Source organism: Pongo pygmaeus, chromosome 15 (assembly GCF_028885625.2).
Source record: "Pongo pygmaeus isolate AG05252 chromosome 15, NHGRI_mPonPyg2-v2.0_pri, whole genome shotgun sequence".
In the NCBI taxonomy this organism is placed as follows: Eukaryota; Metazoa; Chordata; class Mammalia; order Primates; family Hominidae; genus Pongo; species Pongo pygmaeus.
This window is the reverse complement of record NC_072388.2, coordinates 77903604-77924147: the sequence shown is the minus strand read 5'-3', so window position 1 is coordinate 77924147 and position 20544 is coordinate 77903604. Positions and strand designations below refer to the sequence as shown.

Genomic DNA, 20544 nt, shown 5'->3' with positions numbered 1-20544 from the left:
TTTCCCAACACCTTATCACTATAAAAAGCAACCCAAGATTGTAGCTCATAAGCAAAACAGCACTTTTCCTCTCTCAAATTTCTTTATCCTTCTGGCTGCTTTCTTCCATCAGCAGTAAAGCTCGGGGGGTGGGGGGAACACGTCTGAAAATGAAAGAGCTTCATTAATTTCAAAAAATCAAATTACTGGATAATGGCATTTCGCAACTTGGCCCCGCTTTTTAATTATTAGTGGTAAAAGAAAGTGCAATTTACAAATACCTTTATTCCAAAGCTTTCATAAAAGAATAATGACTGAGAGAGACACATTATAGTACCCTCAGCTCTGTAGTTCTTTATGACTATACTTTTAGAGCATTTATTTTCCAGGGAAAACGAAAGGAACTCACTGTCAGGAGAGATCAGGGTGAGGTCGCCATCTAGTGGCTGCTTTTCAGAAGCCGCTATGAATCCCATCACCTTTTCACAGACAAGCCCAGAGGAGTGGGCAGGAGATGTGTGACTTATCCTTTGCAGGATCCAGATGTACCAACAGTTCATACAGTTCTCGAATAATTAATTCAGGTTGGCTGTGGGCGCTAAATAGTGTAACCATTTGTACATCTCTTTTAAAATGTTCATTTCAGAATGCAAATTTATGTTCCAGGCATGTAGACCAAGAACTTCACCTCCCACTTCTAAGTTATGTCTGTGTGTAATCGAAGTGTTTTGGGTAATTATTGTGGTGGTTCTGTTTGTGTTTGTTTTTGTGAGGGAGAGGTCAAGTGTTGTGGTCTACCTCCTGTAAGTTTCTTAGGAGACTTTAATAAGCTAACGAATTCCCTACTTCACTCCAACCCATTCCATTATATTTTTCCAATATTGTAAGATAAATTATTTTCTTATGATGGACTTTGAAGTACAGCAAGCAGAATGATTTTGTGGAATCACACTGACATGGATTTGGAGCTTAATTATACAACGCTCTCAAAGTTTTATGCTTCCTTTAAATGACATTAAGAATACTTACCTTTAAAGGCTATAGTGAATGATAGAAGATTAAAGGAGCTGATATGCTTAACACAGCTAACAGTTTCTAATGCCTACTGGGCACTGGATATGTGCCTAGATGCTCTTCCTTAATCCACAGGCTATCCTTCTCCACACACACACACCTGTACATGCACGTACATATCTTACTATATTTCCTGATTCCAGAAGTATAGAAACTCAGGCTCATGAACATAAAATTAAATTATAAGACCCCAAATCACACAATATTCATGCTGGAAAGGCCATAGAAATCACAGAATATCAATTTTAAAAATGAGGAAATTAGGAAAAAGAGGTTTAGTGTATCTATCCCAAAGGCATAAAACATTTTAGTGGCAATGATTGTATTAGACCCCCAGGGCTACTGACTGTCTTATTCACAGAAGACACCATCGAGACGGCTTAAGCCACTGACTGCATTTGACAAGGCCCAGGAATGTTAACTTTCCTAACATCCTGCAAGTTAATGTCAGGGCCCAGATCTGATGGCAACAGTGTTTCATGTAATACCCCATGCTGCCCCAAATCTTCTTCCCCATATGGATAAGAATTCTGCTTCACAGATGTGTCCTACTCAAGAATATCAGAGAGGGAAGACTTATAAGATATAGCATGTAAGGCCTGGCACGATGGCTCACGCCTGTAATCCCAGCACTTTGGGAGGCCAAGGCGGGTGGATCACGAGGTCAGGAGATCGGGACCATCCTGGCTAACACGGTGAAACCCCATCTCTACTAAAAATACAAAAAATTAGCCAGGCGTGGTGGCAGGCATCTGTAGTCCCAGCTACTCGGGAGGCTGAGGCAGGAGAATGGCATGAACCCAGGAGGCAGAGCTTGCAGTGAGCCGAGATCATGCCATTGCACTCCAGCCTGGGCGACACAGCAAGACTCCATCTCAAAAAAAAAAAAGAAAAAAAAGATATAGCATGTAAAATGGCACTTGATGATACCCTCTCTCTCGTACCTCAGCCTTCATAAATTACATTCACCATCAAATTCAGTCTGAAGATCTACGTTTATAAACCACTCCTGATTTTTCCAGCCCAAATGGGTAATTCTCTTTTCTGATTGACAAATTATATTCTCACCCATCAAAATTAGAATCTCATTATATATTTTGGTCCTATTTTCAAATACAAGAGTCCTATCTGATCTGCTTAATTGGTTCATTATTTGAGGAAACAGGTAATCTCATCTGTTTCCGTTTTATCTTCTGCAATTCTAGCATGCTGCTGACATAGAACAGACTCTTAGGAAATACTTATTGATTGTGTGGAGCTCTGAATGTTTCTTTCCACATGAATGGGTTCCTTAATTTATTCTTCACCCTTCTAAATGTAAATTCCACCAGGCCAAAGATTTGCTTGTTTGTTCACCACTGTATTCTTAGTGCCTTGTAAAATGGTGTGTGGTGCAGAATAGATAATTAATAATGATTAAATAAGTAATTAATTAAACCAAACCTTATTCAGCACCTTCTAAGTATCATGCACTGTTTTAGTACTTACTTTTACCTGTAATGTTCTGAATTTCTGGTTTGCTCATCTCTTCTACTAGAGAGTGATTCACTCACTGATGGAAGGAACTGGCATATGGGAGGATGATTGACATGTGATTTTTGAATGATTGAATAATAAAAGGATCTGTAGAACCCTACATCTGTTCTCCAGACACATACTCTACACCTAAGGAGAGAGACCCATAAATATGTAGTTATAATTAGTAGGTAATTTCCATAACGCACATTGATGAAAAGGTATTGTAAAATACAGAGGAACACCTTCTTAGCCTTGCCTGAGTTTGTCAACAGAAAACATGATTTTTGACTTCTACTATGGAAAACAAAAGGTTTTGCAAAACACTGTTTGATCACTCAGTGACTGAGAGGACTATGAGAGAAAAGAAAGATGAATTTCACCATAGTCATACTCACCCTCAGCCACATCATCATCCACGGTTAACTTAAGGCTTTTTCCTCTCCGCACCACCCGAACGGTGTGCCACTCGTTGTCATTGAGCTTCTGCCCTGCATACAAGGTCTCTGGTCCTTTGCCTAAGGATGGTAGTAAGTGCCAAAGTTAGAATCAATTCTGAAAGTAGTGCTCATGCATCAGGGTTGTTAAAACCACACTGGTGCACATGACCCAGCAGCATTCAAGGAATTATATTCCACCCAAAGTCCATTCGAATTTTACTGATCCAATGGATTCTCTGTAGGAGTCCCCAAATGCAAAAGTCTCAATTCAAACATAAAGCATAATGGCACAGTAATGAAAAAAATAGTGCCTTCCTTTATCTTAGATATAAGGTTTTCAAATGCCAACGACAGTAAGTAATCATTTACCGGAAGCTGTAGTCAGCATTCATTGATCTCTCAAAGTCTTAGAATACAGATGAATTTCTTTAAGATATAGGAAATTTACCATAATATTTTTTCTTTAGAATAATTTGGCCATTTGGCATGATACACCAGTCTGGCTTTTAGAGAGTATCCACCAATAGGATGAGAAAAGAACTTTGCAACACATACTGCCTTAACTTGACATTTCCATTAACACAGGGTCCTACTAGGATTCACGACCATAGAAATTACAATAGTAAGCATTACAATAGTAATAATGTCATGTTTTAAACCCCATAATAAATAATGCTCCTGAAGGGAATGTGAAGGCCCCCAGAATTTTCCCATTGTTCATCATCCTCCAAAAGTATCCAAATACCTAAAAACTGAAATGATGTAAAGTTCCAAAACTGAAACTTTTCAGAACAAAAGCATGACTAATATAAAGTGCCACTAAATAGAGGAATAAACCAAGTTGTCTCAAGAGAACCATGCTCCAGATGCTCAAGCTAAGGTTCAAGTGAACCCTATAAAGAATCAGGGGTAACAGGAATTGTACTTAGGGGCAAAAGATGGCAAGAGAGACACAAAGGCATTAAAACGATCCAGTTAATAAAGGAAGAAAATGTCACATTCTTTTAGGATGTATATCATTATTGATCTGAAATGCAAATTTAAAAGACAAACAAGATTACATAGAAGCAGAAGATAGACCAAGTTTGCTCTTTCTAGGAGGATAGCTGAGCTCATGAAGAAAGAGGCTGACTAAATATTTTTGGATTAGTCAATCTTTATGTGGAAAGCCCCATTCCTGAAAACGACTAGGAAATAAAGTGACACAACATATAAGTGACTAATATATCCCTATGGATATATGTGAAATAGTTTGGAAAACCATATACTTGGCCTCAACATATACTGAGCACAGGGCCAAGTGCATAGTAGGAGCTTTAATGAGTGCTTGAATAATCAATGTCTATATAAGTCTGTTTCTATGGTAACCATCAATTAGGGTCAATATATTTTATCTAAGTAATTTTGAAAGCTTTATTATGTAACATTCACTAGCTATACTCCTCCCTCCTCTCCAAGACTGAAGATATTTTATACGGGGGAATATAAATCTCCAGGTAATTTCAAACTACGCCTTTTAATTTTGAGTAATTAGTATTCCTATTTTCTGCTGGTTATAAGGGTTATGGTAGTAGTTCAAGTTTGGAGGAATTCTCCTCTTGAAAAATAAACAGACTTTCAAAGTGAAAAAGTTTCTTTTAATTACAATGTGCACAACAAATAACTTATATTTAATAATTTTCAGAATGCACCCAAAGCTCAAGGGCAACCCAAATTTACAAGAATCTTGAACATTTATTAAGGAAACCTAAAGGACCGAATACACTCAAAATTAGGTAGCGATGCCACGAGAGCAATGAATCTTAGGAATAAAGTAATTCTACAATAAACCATTTTAGATTAAATCTCAGCTTATCTTGCTTTGCATGTTTGTCTCAATATTACATAAAATGTATGTATTACAACAGAATTTCCCTACATTTTCAACTGATTAGATACTACTCTTCATTATCTTATTAAGTTCAGGTCTAAGATTGATGTAACAGTTGCCTTCACAACAGCCAACAGTGAGGGCATTGAAAGAAAATGGACCACATCATGTGGATTCTTTATAACAAGAACAGATGTTCTCAGAAAAAACAAATCTGTCTTTTTTTTTTATGTTTTTATCCTCTTTATTCTACATGCAAATGCTTCAATAAGAAAGAAAAAAGTAAAGAAAGACGTGGAGAATATTAGCAATGAAGGCAGAACTGCTACAAGTATGGGCTATTTAAAACATCTTCTATAAGGTGGCATCTGTTCTTTAGGCAATTTTTGTACATCGCTTAATTTTTATGATTGGGGACAAGATAAGGGGAAAATGACTAACACAAACATAGTAGTTTGGGAACACTGCTTCATTGGTGTCACAGTACCTATAGAGATATAAAACAAGCTTTCTCTCAGTCCAATGATGCTAATGTTTGGAGGTCTGTCAGCTCTTACGGTATCCTTGAGATATTCACAGTGGTCAGATTCAAACACAAATATTTAACTGTCCATTTGACTGTAAAACTTTGGAATGTGATGGCCAATGAATAAAAATGTGAAAAAAAAAAAAAAAAAACCCGGCCAGGCGCAGTGGCTCATGCCTGTAATGGAGCCACCTTTGGGAGGTCGAGGTGGGCGGATCATGAGGGCAGGAGATCAAGACCATCCTGGCTAACACAGTGAAACCCTGTCTCTAATAAAAACACAAAAAAATTAGCCGGGCGTGGTGGCGTGTGCCTGTAGTCCCAGCTACTCGGGAGGCTGGGGCAGGAGAATGGAGTGAACCAGGGAGGCAGAGCTTGCAGTGAGCTGAGATTGCGCCACTGCCCTCCAGCCTGGGCGACAGAGCGAGACTCCATCTCAAAAAAAAACCCACAAAACTGAAGCTTCTCATGCCCTACTATTTAGTTACATTTGATACCTCCAACAGCAACAATTCTTATTATTCTTAAAGTAGAAAAAAAAGATTCACACCTATCTCATTAAAATGACATGGAATAGTATTTGATATTCATTTTCAAACAATAAATAAATAAGTCCCAGTGGGATTTTGTAAAACTCTTGGCCTCCAGAAGTGGAGAGTCAATGGCATTTATACTTAATCAAGTCAAAAGGTCAACTCATTCTACAGAGGAAAAGTGATGTTTACACTCAGCAGGAAATCAAGGCAAAGAGAGAGGAGGAGCAAACCTAATCAGCAGCCCAGGCATAAAAGTGAATTGATAAGTAATGCAAGATGCAGACACAAGCTGAAGGTTGAAATATACAAACTGTTCTTGATGATGTAGTCTAGGGATGACTTTTTCTGGCCTATTCAAGCAAAAACCCAGTGAAGTAGCATCAGTGAAGCAATGAAGGTAAAGAGTTATTCACGTAAGTAAAGGATGGTTCAGACAAAAAGAAGAAACCACTGAAATTTAATATGAAACTAGTGAGAACTTAAGAAATGTCTCAAAACCATCAACTTTCCTGTATTTTTAATAACTAGGAAAGTTATGATCTGCAACTGGGTACGTATTAGTTGTATGTATTACATGTATTTTTCCCTCTTTTATAGTTTAAGTAATAAATATTGATCACAAAAAAATCCTTTGATTCTCTTGAGGCTGCTTAAACTATCACTGCTGGATCTAAGTAGAGAATATTAATAAATTACCTAACACTCCTCAGTTGAATTTCCCAGGTAATGACACTCATGCCTGGAATAAAGATGCAAAAGATTTCTGGGATGCAGAACTTCGTAAAAATAGAGTGTTTAATTGTTTACTGTTGTAGAACAGACAGCCCTTAATGAATCCCTTGGGTAATACCACCCAAATGCTCACACAAGCTATCCTCATTGAAAACTCACTTAGCACCATCTCTTTGAGGTAAGGCTTTGCTTCACAGAAGATGGCCTAATTCTCTGTTGAATGGGGAATACGGAATAAGATATAATGGATGAAATACACTGACTAGATTGTTTTTCTTGACCTATCCTACAGTAACCTTACGGAACCCTTATTTCTTTAAGAAGCCAGAACCAATAATGAAATCAAACAGCAACATTAGGAGATAATGCATTGCTGATTGCTTGGAGGAAGATGACACTCAGATACTATCAGATTTTTCCCTCTTTTGGAAGACAGAAAATTAGAGTGTATGTTAAACATCTATATTTGAGCATTACTAAAGCACACGCCTTCATAAGGTGAACTTTGGATTTTAATTATTTTTAATTTATTTCAGTTTTCTTAAAAACTAGACTGTTCATATTACATGAATTTGTTATTCCCCCCAGGAGCAATACAAGCAGCAAGACTACAAGTTACCCCTGACATACACGTGTTTGTCAATGTATTTCTAATACCTGACCAAACCAACTAAACCAGATGGTTTTGCTCATACGCAGGGGGTAGAAACTCCTTCCATATGCCACAAAGCTCTGCTTCCAAAAGTGTATGGGGAACCATTGGAAACTTTTGCTTGGGTGGAGGTTGGGGAGGGAGGGGGTGAGATCTGTATCACAATCACTTTGCTTTACCTCAACATCTTTCTATTTATTCAAAGAGGGAAATGAAACAGTAACTTGATTTCCCTTCAAACTATGTTTCACATGAACCAAAATTTCTACAATGCATAAAATATATGAAAATTACCCCCTTTAGAAAGGCATAGTGAAAGATGCATATAATTATACATCTAAATGATATGGTTAATAAATGCTCAAAATGATGGACTGTGTTAGATTTGAAGGACACCAAAGATATGTCAAAAAAGAAAACTTACCTTTGCTTCCACCAGCACCTTTGGCTAGGCTAGCTGAGCTGTGACAAGCATTTCACTAAGCCCATAGCATCACACATTGTATTAGGCATCCTCCCCAGACAAAACAGATCAGGCAAGTAAAAGCAGGGATGATAAGGAAAAAGAACACGACTGAAGGAAGAAGAGGAGGACAGAGAAGTAGGAAAAAGGCGTTTTATGTTCTGTCCACAAAATTTCAGCTTCTGGTTGCTTTCTTTGGGTGTCTAACCCAACAGAGATTGAGGAGGTGTTTTGTTTGTTTTGTTTTGTTTTTACAAACTTAGTTTTAAAGCATTCATATTCACTGGGAGAAAAACATTTTAAATCATAATTATTTTTAGAGCCCGTTTGGCAGAACATCTCAAATAGATCATTTCTTTCTTACTGGAGTACTTAAGGCTCAGGAATAGCTGCCATACCTCCTACAACAGGTGTGGAAGGTGCAGGGTTCTTTCTTGAAGTCTTCTACAGAGAAGTCTCCCAGGGAGGTGTGAGAAAGACAAGTGACCCAGCTATTCAGCCTGAGCACCCTCCAGGAGCCCCTGCTTCTAGTTAAAACCTACTAAAAACGCCACCAATATTTATCAGGCTTTAATAAGCAAACATACCATTGAGACTGCCACATATAACAAGTTCAACGATGGACTACTCACCCCTTTCTCCGCACCTCATCCTCTACTTCAGCCTCCCAGGGTATTAACAGAGTACTGTTACTCACCTCTGCCAAGGTTTTGCAAGACTATCTATTCACATCTTTCACAAATGTTAATTGAGCACCAGAAGGCAACCAGGCATTGTGGTCACATTCTGATGCTCATTCTGATCCTCATTGTGGAGGATAAAAAGATAAACAAGACAGAACGAGTCCTGCCTTACACGGTTTACACTCTACTTTGGGATGAGAAAATCTGATAGACAATACACAAATTAAGGAACATGAGATAATTTTAGATAGGGTTGAGCTCTGTCAACCCTATCTAAAATAAGGTAGGGTAATATGATGAAAAGTAGTTGGGGGTAGGGAATGAGGATTGAGGATTGGCTACTTTGTGGAATGTTCCAGGAAGGCCTCTTTGAGGTGACTTCTCTACTCTTGTCCTCAGCACTTGGTTGGGTAGAAAGATACTAAATGAGATGATCAGAGAAGGCTTCTCTGAGAAGGTGCATTTAGGAAGGAGCCAATCATGCAAAGCTGGTGATGTAGGCAGAGTCCAGATCACATGAAGTCCTAATGACATGGTACAAAACCTGAAAGCTCTTCAACACGTACTGGAAGCTCTTGGAAGGTTTTAAGTAAGGAGATTATATAATCTCAATTAAGTTTTGAGAATCACTCTGGTTGCTGTAGGTATATTAGACCAAAAGTGAAATAATGGAAACAAGGAGATCTATTAGGAAGCTGTTAAAGACAAGAGATGAAAATGATTTAGGCTAAAACTAGGAGACAGTAGAAATGAAAGTTGTAAAATTTGGGATGTATTTTAGAGGTGGAGTCAACAGGACTTGGAGATTGGTTTGGAGGTGAATTGTTAGTAGGAGAAGTAAAGAGAGAAATCAGTGTTGATTCCTAGGGTTTGCTCTGACAAACTGGGTAGATGAAAACAGCTTCACTGAAAAGGGAAAGATTCCAGAAAAAAGTAAGACATGATTGATCCTACTAGCCAGAGAAGGTTGCTTCTGGTATTGTGTCTCTCCTATGAGTCACACTTGATAACCAGCTCCTGGCAGCTTCCTGCTGCTGAGATGTATGAATCAAAGTTCACTGCTTGCCTGATTTTTCTTAGAATAGTGTTAATTTATATCTCAGGCCACAACTATCTATTGATGACACAGGATTATTAGGTGTTGCTATTTGCCCACCCGCCTCCCTCGTTCCCTTCCTTCCTTCCTTTTTTTCCTTCCTTCTTTCCTTCTTTTTTCTTCCTTCCTTCCCTCCCTGTCTTTCTTCTTTTTGTCTTTCCTGCATAGTTTCTGTTATGTGCTCTAACCCATGCCTTAAGACTAGAACAAAGAGCGCCCCTAACATTACAAAGCAAACACTGGCAGCTCATTCAATAGCATCTCTAAATTGTGATCACAGTGTAAAATGAACCCGTTCATCTTGGCTGAGAGAATGGAGCATCTCAATTTTGAAATGGAATGAATCTGGAGCAGATATATCTCCAAAGAAACAAATGGCTCCTCAGAAGATGAAAAAGAATATTGTCCCCAATGTATTGCCAAACCTCTACCTTAAGCCATAAATTTACAGCAGTGCTCAGCAGTGGTAAGCTGGGGACAGGCTCAAGCTTTCTTGTGATAATCTCTCTCCATGAAACCACTTTTCAAGAGATAAGGGCAATTTTCTCAGGGATAGGCAGGAAGATCCTTTTGTGGATATTGATTCTACTCTTCTTTTTAAAAAAACTTTATAACATATACTGAAACTTTCTCCACTTTTCTAATGGTATGATTAATACAAATTAGATTTCTTACAATGATTTTTAGGTATTACAGTGCTTTTGAGTCTGATCGTGTGATCTTACTGTTTATCACTAAAGTCACAGATTTTGAAGCTGAAGGTGATTGAGCTAAAGAGATTCTAACAAGGATATGCCATAAGACCTGCTGCCTACCATCCCCTAATACATTTCTAATTTAAGTCTGTATTCTTGTGAATTGACGTTTTTGCCCTAGCATGCAGAAAAGAATACATATCCAATTATGAATTTAAAGGTCTAGTACATTAATATTAATTTTTTGCTTTAAATAGGAATCAAGGAATGCAAAATACAGCTTACATTTGTCTCCCTCTATTACTTTTATAACCTTTCTATCTGCAGCCATCCCTCCTCAGCCTTCCCTGACCCTCCCAGCTGAGAGTTTACTGCTTCAGCAGTAATTCAATAAAGATTTTATTTTGCAAATGACCACTCTATTCCTTGTATTGTAGTTTTTTAAAAAAAAAAATTCACTTCTATGCCCTTTGAGGTAGAATATGGTACCTTTGTAATCCCCAACAACTAAGCATGGCACATTGCACCAAGAGGGTGCTCAATGTATTGGAAAAAAACTAGTGAGCGAATAAATAAAACTGAATAAATTAAATAAACAAATGAGTAGACGGGTTGAGGGAGACAGAAGAAATGGAGGGGAAGCTGAAGAGAGCTGCAAACTGTATTTTAGCAATAGAACAGATTGAACCGATTCAGGGAAGTAGTCCATATAGTAGTAAATACATATAATTGAATTAATAAGTGAATACATAGAAATGGATGAATAAATTAATGGAGAGTAAATTTATGGAGGGTAGAGGGGGAGAAGGAAGAGGAGCAGAAGGATCTTGGCAGTAGAGTGAATTAGACAAATTTGGAGCTGAAAGATATCAGGCAGCAGATATAAATGAAGTCACTACTTTTCCTTTTAATATATATTCTTCCTGGACAGAAGAAAATGCAGCTTTTTGGGGAAGTGATAGGGAAATGAAAGTAACATATATAAAGAAGTACCAGTTGCTTTGCATACGTGGTCTCATTTAGTTTTGTAGCATGCAGCTGATCTACTATACCCCAGCTTTACGAATCAAGAGGCAGAGCAAAGCTCTGTGACCTGTCAAGGTCATGCAGCTGTGGGACTCAAACCCTAGTCAGCCTGTCTGAAAAATCCTTCCTCTCTGGTTTGTTCTCACAGTTTCTCCATGTTTACATCCCTGAGTTGTCCTGTCTCAGGACTGAAAGAGGACTAGGCTGAGGCTGGGTAAAGGGCATGGAGGATATGGGAGACTATTGCTAATTATGAAACAGAAAATCTAATTCTAGGAGGATAACGAAGAGTATAACCTGGCCTTTTTTAAAAGTATTTGTAAGACCAGGGTACAGGCCTAGCATACAGAACCTATTAATAAAGCAAAAAAAAAAAAAGTTAAATGTGTATATTGTAAATGAAAATGAGTATGAAAAATATCATATTTGTATGCGCTTGCAGCAGACCCTGCATCACGTGCTGTCTGGCATCATATTCCCTCAGCCAAAGTCAGATTTCAGCCACTGCAGCAGGTGACAGTTATTGTGAGCTCAGACAAAGTTTGATGGTCCCCCACTTCAAGCATGGCCAGCCCTTGGGCCTTCTCTAAAGCTAGGGTGCCTGCCCTGCCTGCAATAAAGAGCAACCAAGAAATGAGAGTGAGGGCAAGAATATCCTAGGGGTAAATATCAAAGAACGGGGACAGGGAGGGAGCCAATGGATAAATACTCCAACCTCCTATGTTTTAAGTGGAAAATCCTGGGAGGCATTCACGGCAACACCTTCATCTCTCCCACCTATGCAGTGCTTAGAGCAGGAATCTTGACAGTGGACACTCACACTGGTGTTTCTTTCTGCACTGCTTACTCTCCCTGCTCCTTCACTTCTGCTTTTGGGGATCACTCCCAGATAAACTATCTCACCCAAGTCTTTGTCTCAGGCTTTGCTCTCAAGGGAACTCAAACTAAGATAAAACCTACATAGCACTCAAACATGTCCCATGCAGTAACTCAAATGTTACAGCAACCGCATGAGGTAGGTAACGTCAATTATCTAGGATGACATTAAGAGGTTAAGTGACCTGCCCAAGCTCACAAGCTATTGAATTGTGAAATTAAATAAAGAATCCAGTCTTTCTGATTCTGCAGATAGATTGCTTCCCATTAACCTAGATAGCTGCCTGTCCTGACTCCACAGATAGATCACTTCCCATTAACCTAAATACCCACCTAGGGTCCATGAAGCCCACAGAGTACAGAAGGCAGTAGTCTGCTGTCAGCACTCAGGGCAGGCTGAGGGACCATAGTTGTAAATTGCCAAAAATTGACCAGACTCCTGGGGTTGTGTGGAAGTAGCACAGGTCTCTAAGCACAATCACATAGCTCTTCACTCTGAACCATGGAGGACTTTTGGGAACTCTAATTTGTTAATTTGTCTAATTCACTCTACTGCCAAGAATGAGGTTATGATCATTCTTAAATAGCATAAGTCTATTCAAGCAAGAAGCTAAGTGATATGCTCTTGATACCTAAAGACCCTTCAGGCTCTATCTGCCATATTCTGGATGAATATCCCATCTGGATGGGGGACTTTATATATAGATATAAAGATACAGTCATTGGATTTTAGAAGTATCCCAAGACAAAGAGTTCTGGGAATATGGCATTTTCAGATCAACCTCCATGGTGTTTGCAGTACCTCCTTCCTACAATACAAAGTACTAAATATAAGGTGAATTTGGGAAAAGAGGGATATTTGCAGCCTTTTTGGCATGGTAATTACAAGGGCTATCAGCTTATGAGCTTGATGGCATTAGCTGATCACCCACTGTGGACAGAGGTCCACTGCCACACAGAATGGTCTTACTCCTGGATAATCTCTCTTATCCTCTTAGCATCTGATGTATGCAACTGCAAGACCCAGGAGGCCAGATTAGCAGAACTATCACTCTATTCTGGTTCTTGTTAACTAAGATGATGAGATTTGTCCTTCCTAAAATAATATGTATGTAGGTTTGAAAAGTTGAGAAATTATAGCTCTTCATCTCCCTGGAAATATCATATCCTTATAGTCCCCACAAAAATAAAACTTGCAAGACATGCACATAGAGAAAATAATTAAAACTAGAACATCAACAAAAATAAATCAAGTGTATTTCAATTCAAATGTATTTGTTTCCCCTTAAGTAAGACTTAAATTCAGCTGGCTCTTAATACAGCAAGCCTGGCCATGTATGACGCATGCACAACCGACTATGTTGGCAAACAGGACTAATTTCCATGTGCTGTCTTCATACCTTTGTGCAACAGTTTGGGCACAGCATGGATGTAAACTTCAAACTGCTGGCTGCCTCCTCCATGCACTCTGAATTCCTCATTAACTTGGGGCATCAAGCAGAAGAAAACTGTTCCGAACTAAGAGAGTGAAATTACCACCCCACTTTCGGACTGTATAAAGAAGGAGGGGTTCAATTTAAAAGTTGATGACCTACTAGACAGGTGTCGTGAAAGTTTCTGGGGTGTGAATATGAAAAAGATACACTCACTGTTCTAAAGGAGCTTAGAGTCTACTGGGGGAGTTGAACAAATAAACACCAATCATGTGGAAGAACCGGTACAGAGGTATCCACTAGATACCCTGCTGGTGGGCACTCAGGCCATCTGCAAGTCATCAACTGTCTGTTCCTCTTCACATTCTTCGTGGAGGATTAACAGATTCCATAAGGCATAGACCAAGACCTGTATTTCTGTATCTTTCTCAACTCTAAATAGCACTTTCCTTGGAAGGCACATTGCATTCTCAAATAAAGAATTAATGTCTTCACATACTTACACAAGACCCTGTTAATAATAGACCACCAGAAAATAGTCATAAGATACTATTCTAAGTGCTTTACCTATGTTAACTTACTTAATACTCACATCAATCCCATAAAGTTGCTGTGGTTGATTATATTATTTTTGACAATATTTGCTGTCCTTTCCTATCAGCCTCTTCCGAATAGGTCCACCCTTTCTGGAGGGTTACATTCCCTGCCTCTTATGTCAGGCATTTTGCATTACACGCTTCACAGCCAAGAAAATGTGAGCAGAAATAGTGTGAACCACTTAGAAGGTCTGAGGGCCACCACATGGCTCTGCTAGCTCTCTTCCCTTGGCCACAAATCCAGGATGCAACAAATCAGAGCTGCCTCTTCAGGCAGGGTCCAGAAATGAAGAGGCATGAAGAAGCACTGCAGCAGAACTAGGATGAATATTAATGCCGGTGGGAAATAAAGCTCTGCTCATTTAAGTCACTAGGATTCCAGGGAGGCATCTGTTACTGCAGCATAACTGAGCAGAGCTGACTAACACATGGGTCCCATTAACAACCACATTTTACCCTTGAGAAAACTGACACAGAAAGAAGTTCAGTCAATTGCCCAATGTTGCATAACCTAATTGCTGGAACTAAACCTGGGTAGCCTCGTTCCATTTTGCCCTTAACTACTACACTATACAGCCTCCATTAGCCAAGAGATACATCAGGGATGGTTCAGAGATGCAATGACTAATCCTCATAGTGAAATATTTTCCACAGGACCTACAGGATAAAGAGTAAAAAACTATTAAATAAAAACATACAATTGATATGCCTTTAATTTCTGAGTACACAGAAAATGAATAAAAGCAGAGAAAAAAAATAAGGCCAGATAAAATGAGATAAGAAAGAAACATATACAGAAAATGATGGGAGAACACAATTTTAATATTTGTCAAAATGCTCAGAGACAAATACCTCTCCCGGAAAAAATAAAACCCTTAATATTTTTATCTTTAAAATGCTACCAGAACACAAAACCTATGAAAGTGTTTAGAAGCATGTAGTTTGGAAGCGATCTGGTTCTTTTTGTATTTAATAAAATAAATACTTCCGTTTGTGATACCTATAGGATGGGAAGTAACACACTGCACCGGGAGGGATGTCATCCATATGGGTAAAATAGTCCTGTCATTTTAACTTTCGGATTTTTCAGAGCTGTTAAGGCATCATTTAGGCCAGTGGTTCTCACATTTAAAACTTCATAAGAAACATAAATAATGTTAATAGTTTGAATCTCAGGGCTCTAGTCTCAGTATTTCTGACTCAGAAGATCTGGGATGGATACTATGAAGTGGCATTTTAATAAGATTCCTGATATTCCGGATGCAGGTGGTATTACTTTCCTAGGGATGCTGTAGCAAATTATCACAAACTTAGTAGCTTACAACAAAAATATGTTATCTTTCAGTTCTGGTGAGAAGTCTAAAATCAAGTTGTGAGCAGGTCATAAAGGCTCCAGGGGAGAATCACTTTTGTCCCTTCCTAGTTTCTGGGGGTTTCCTGCAATCCTTGATATTCCTTGGCTTATAGAAGCATCACTTCACTCTCTGTTTGTCTTCACATGGCCTTCTTCTCTGTGTACCCTCTTCTGATAAGGACACCATCATAGGAATCAGGGACTACCATAATCCAGTGTGACCTCATCTTAACTAATTGCATGTGCAAAGACATTATTTACAAATCAGGTCACAATGCTGAGGTTCCGGGTAGACATTGAATTTTTAGGAAACAATACTTAGCCCACCACACAGGTGATTCTCAGACCACCTTTCTGAGAACAATAAAGAATAATACTTCATTTTACTAAAGGGAATCCTGAGTCCCTGCACCTAGGGGAAGGAATTTCCCATGACTGCATAAATACAACCCAGATCTGACTCCCAGTCCAGTGCTCTCTGCACTGTAAACTGGTGCCTGTGGTTCTACTGGTGGCTTGCATTTTTGTAGCCAGAAGTGAAAAGATCATTCTCAGATAATTTTGGTCTGCATACCAGAAGAAAGCAAGTGAAGAACTGCATCAGACTCCACTCCATTAGCAAATTCCGTTTCCCAAAGTTGATGCTTCTGAAATTCCAGAGATTTGGCCAATCTTTATTCTTCTACAGTTAGCTCCACTTCCCTCCTAACTGAACCTGTAACTCACAAGGAAACTCTGGAATGTCTCTCTCACTGCCTGCGATCCTCTCACCCTTCGACACCCCAGTCAGCATCCCTCATGGTTTATCTCATGCTGTTGTAAACTAATTCTTCAGTTATCCATGTCCCCAATCAGATTGGAGGCACCTTGAAAACCAGGTCTAAAATGCCCATGTCTGCATCTACACACTTAAATGCTTGTTGAGTAAATAAATGAAATCCCTTCCTCATAAGCTTAATCCAAAGTTTTGCGTCTGTTATTAGAGTAAGGACCCTGCCACCTTGTCCAAGACTAAACTCTCCTCCGACTCCACTTCCCATACTTTTTCTAGATTCTTTGAGATATATATATATAATATATATCAAAAATTCTTTGAGATATATATATATATATGTGTGTATATATATATATATATGTGTGTATATATATATATATATATATATATATATATATATTTAACAGTGATCTTGCTTCTTTTCTCAACCTTCAGACTTTTCCTGTTAGCTTTCTTTAGGCATCTTAAATTTCACTCCACTCACAGAAGCCCTCCTCATAACCCTGCCTCTTTCCCTTGCTTTCTCCATTCACCTTGACATTTTAGAGTGCCCCACCAGGGTGCTTCTCCCCCCAGACTTCACAGAGCCCCCCTTGACTGCTGCTGAGTCCAGGTCCCTCTGCCCTCCAAGCCCTCCCCACCAATCTTTTGGCAGCTAGTTATTTTCTCTGCTGTTCTCTCTGGTTACTAATAATCTGCAAATCGCCAAGCACAAGGAACATTTTCTAGTCTTCTTCATCGCCATTAAGCTTCAGCAGCCACTCCCATCTTCAGTGACATGGCTGTCTCATGGTTTTCCCACATGTATGAACTTTCATGAGCAACCTCCCCTCCCTGCCTCTTCTCCTGTCTATTACTTAACTCTGGGGTTCCCCAAAGTTCCAGCCTCTCATTTCCTTCTCTACACATGTGTTGCTCCCTGAACTATCATCATATAACTTCAATTTAATTTTTGATTCATCCTTATTGCTTTCCTCAGCTCTGTTTTTCTATTTCAAATTTCCTCTAGGGTATCTCTGAGACATCTCCTATTTTCCCAATCCTTCCTCTCTTCCAACATCTCTCTTAAGGTCATCTCCTCAGAATATTTATTTTTTGTTTCTTTTCCTTTTTTAACTGAGATACAATTGTACATATTTACAGGGTACATAGTGATGTTTTGATACATATAATATATATTGATCAGATCAGGGTGATTAGCATATCCATCATCTCAAATATTTATCATTATTTGTTTGGGGAACATTTAATATGTAATATGTTCCTTCTAGTTATTTGAAACTGTATATTATTGTATCCTGCAGTTCTCTGGAGCACTAGCATTTATTTTTTTCTATCTAGCTGTAATTTTGTGTCTTTTATCAAATCTCTGTGTCCCCCATTTTCCCCCTCCCGTTTTCAGCCTCTAGTATCCTCTGTTCTAAGTTTTATTTCTATGAGATCAACTTTTCTGTTCCTTTCTATACGTTCCTGGTACTACTCTCCCATTATGATATATCTGGCAAATTTTTAGGTCCCAACCCTACTTGAATAAATCATTTCAAATACTTCAACGAACTTTTTTATTTCTGTTTTTCCAAATCTTTCATGTCTGACGTATGGGCTCCAGATATTCTTCAGCTCTGAAACACTCACTGTGGCTCCCAAAGCTGAAAGTAGAGGCTCAGTGTTAAGACAGGAAGAGTTAAGAGTCAGAGACAGGGCTTCTGAAGGTTACAGGTGAGACTAGGGTGAATCAAGAACAGGACTTTGGAAGGTTGGTAAGAAGCAAGTTGGTAGAGAGAAAGAAAGGGAAGTACTTGGCAGGTTTGAAGGATGTATGATGAATCCATACTTGAAGGGAAGAACTCTGTGGTCTATATTCTGTTAGGGTAACTCTTCTTATTTTGGCTCCAGAGCCCACACTCTGAGCTACTGTGCCATATTGGCTCCCCACCACACTTTCCACTAAGACGACCTATCATCTTCAAGCCTGGTCTACTGTGGCTAGCACACAATCTCACAGTTCTCTCTACTTTCTGGCCTAGAAGCAAGTTTTTTCAGATTTTCCAAGATTCTAAATGATGCCTCCTCTCTACACCCCTTTTGCTGATGGTCGTACTTTTTAAATACGAGCACTGAAATAGGGTCCTTGCCACTTCAGGGGCTAACTGGACAATCCCAAAGATAGCATAGAGGTGCTAGAAAGAATGGCTGTGGGAGACCAGCGGGGATAATGAGGCATAAAGTAATCGCTATACTTTGTACTGGAGCTTAATATTTAATCCTCAGAATACTGGGAAGTAAGCATTGTTATCCCATTTTACAGATGACAGCAGTAAGAAACAGGGATGTTAAGTTATCTCAGCCAAGGGTAAATAGCTTATAAGTAGATCCAAAGCCAAGCTTATCTGGGTTTATATAAAAACTGCCTTCTGGATGGATGATGAATATGTGAGTGATGGGTAGAATTTCAGATCAGACCTCCATAACCAATGGTACTTCTGAGGGAGCAGGTGTGAAGGTTTGGGGAAAACCCACCGGTAGAGGAACTAGAAATGCTTCTTGGAACTGATACTTAGACTGGGTGAGAATGGGGGTGGCTGGGTGAGGCAGCAGGAGAATTTTGAGAAGCACCATGAGTAAGGAAAGGTGAATCCCTGCCAGCCCTAGATCACGCCACTGGAGGAGGGGACATTTGTATATGGGGGTAGTTGATTATACAGTGAGCTTATATTGACTGGGATCAGCTTGTAATGTCTGTGAGAACTCAATATCCCCCAGTTAGATGCAGGGTGGGTCATCCTGGTCTCAATAACCTGACTTTCTACTTCTCATTGATTTTAAGGTGATGCTGGCTATGAACTCCACAAGGCCAGTGATTGTGCCTATTTTTTTCAGAATCTAGTCCAAGGCCTAGACATGGTAGTTACTTGACATGCATTTATATGAATGTATTTAAATGCAGCTTATGGACATTGAAATTCAAAGTGTGAACTGACTGCCATCCCCTAACACAGAAACAGGGAGAAAATGCGGTTATGTGCTTATTACAACTAATTATCCTGTTTGAGGCTACATATGCTCCTACTGAATCATAATCCTAGCTACCATTTATGCAGGGTTGTGAACTGATCCAGCTCTCTTGGGACCAGTGGAAGACAAGTTCTAATTCACAGCTCGAGACACATTAGGTGCCCAACAGATCAGCGCTACTTGCTGCTATTAATAATTTACAAAAACATATTTAAGTGATTTATAAAAAATCTAGTAATGGGAGTACACGGTAGTTGGGGGAAAACGTTCAAGGGAAGAAATGAGGGGAAAAAATCCTATATAAACTGAATTTGTAAATGACAATTATAAAAATCATTCTATTCAAGGAACAAATATCTGCCAAATTGTTGTACAATAACATTTATTTGTTATTACTCATTAACTCAACAACTCATCAAATATTTACTGCTTATTTATAACACACTGGACATTGACTAGTGGCTGGAGATAGATGGAGAAATATATTTTGATCCCTGGACCAAAGTTACTTACAGTCTAAAGGAGTAGAGAGTGATATAAAAATGTAATACAATGTTTTAAGTGCTTTAATACTACTATGAGTTCTTTGCATTATACCTAAGGAACACAGGGAAAGAGAGAAGCTATTTGGGAGTGCGTGTGTGCATATATACATGCACATTTGGGCCTGAGTTTGGGGTTAGGAAGATAGTGGTGTTCAAGTAATACTTGTTAGAGAAAGCAAAGTTTATGCTTTTTAATGAATGTGCAGAACTAGTGCTCCAGGTAGACAAGAGATTTTAAAAACTGCCACGTATAGAGATTAAGAGAGCATGCAAGTTCAGTGAATGTTGAGTACTTCCATGTGGTAGGGTAGTGGAGGGCATTTTTATGAGAGGTAGGAAATGAGTCTAAAGATGTAGCCAGGAGGAGATTTTAAGAACCTGCTTACAATAACCTGCTGTACTGAAAACTTTGTATTTTATCTCCTAGATCAAAAAGAACTCTTAAAATATCTTAAACAGGCTGCAATGTGTGTTTGCTGCATTATTTAAGATTATTCGATTTTGTTATAGCAAGCAACAAAAAGTTGGATGGAACTTATAGAATGGATTAAAGTGTAGGGAGCAAATTGATAATCTCTGAGACCTGTGAGACATAGAGAAAATAAAAAGCACGTGTGTGCTGAACAAAGCTAAAAAGGATGAAACAAGAGAGTTACTTGCCCA

The 20544-nt window shown here is 38.9% G+C and overlaps 1 protein-coding gene across 16 annotated transcripts in view; it reads right to left on the bottom strand.

Annotated features, from left to right (window-relative positions):
• Positions 1-20544, bottom strand: part of NRXN3 (neurexin 3) — a 1699552-nt gene that overhangs the window by 891418 nt on the left and 787590 nt on the right. For all 16 annotated transcript variants that reach the window (XR_008493626.2, XR_008493627.2, XR_008493628.2 and 13 more), the window contains one exon: positions 2967-3086. Coding sequence is in view for 13 of the 16 variants with exons in the window: in XM_054448164.2 (XP_054304139.2) it covers positions 2967-3086 (120 nt within the window). In the remaining 3 variants the exon portion in view is untranslated. The remainder of the gene's footprint in view (positions 1-2966; positions 3087-20544) is intronic.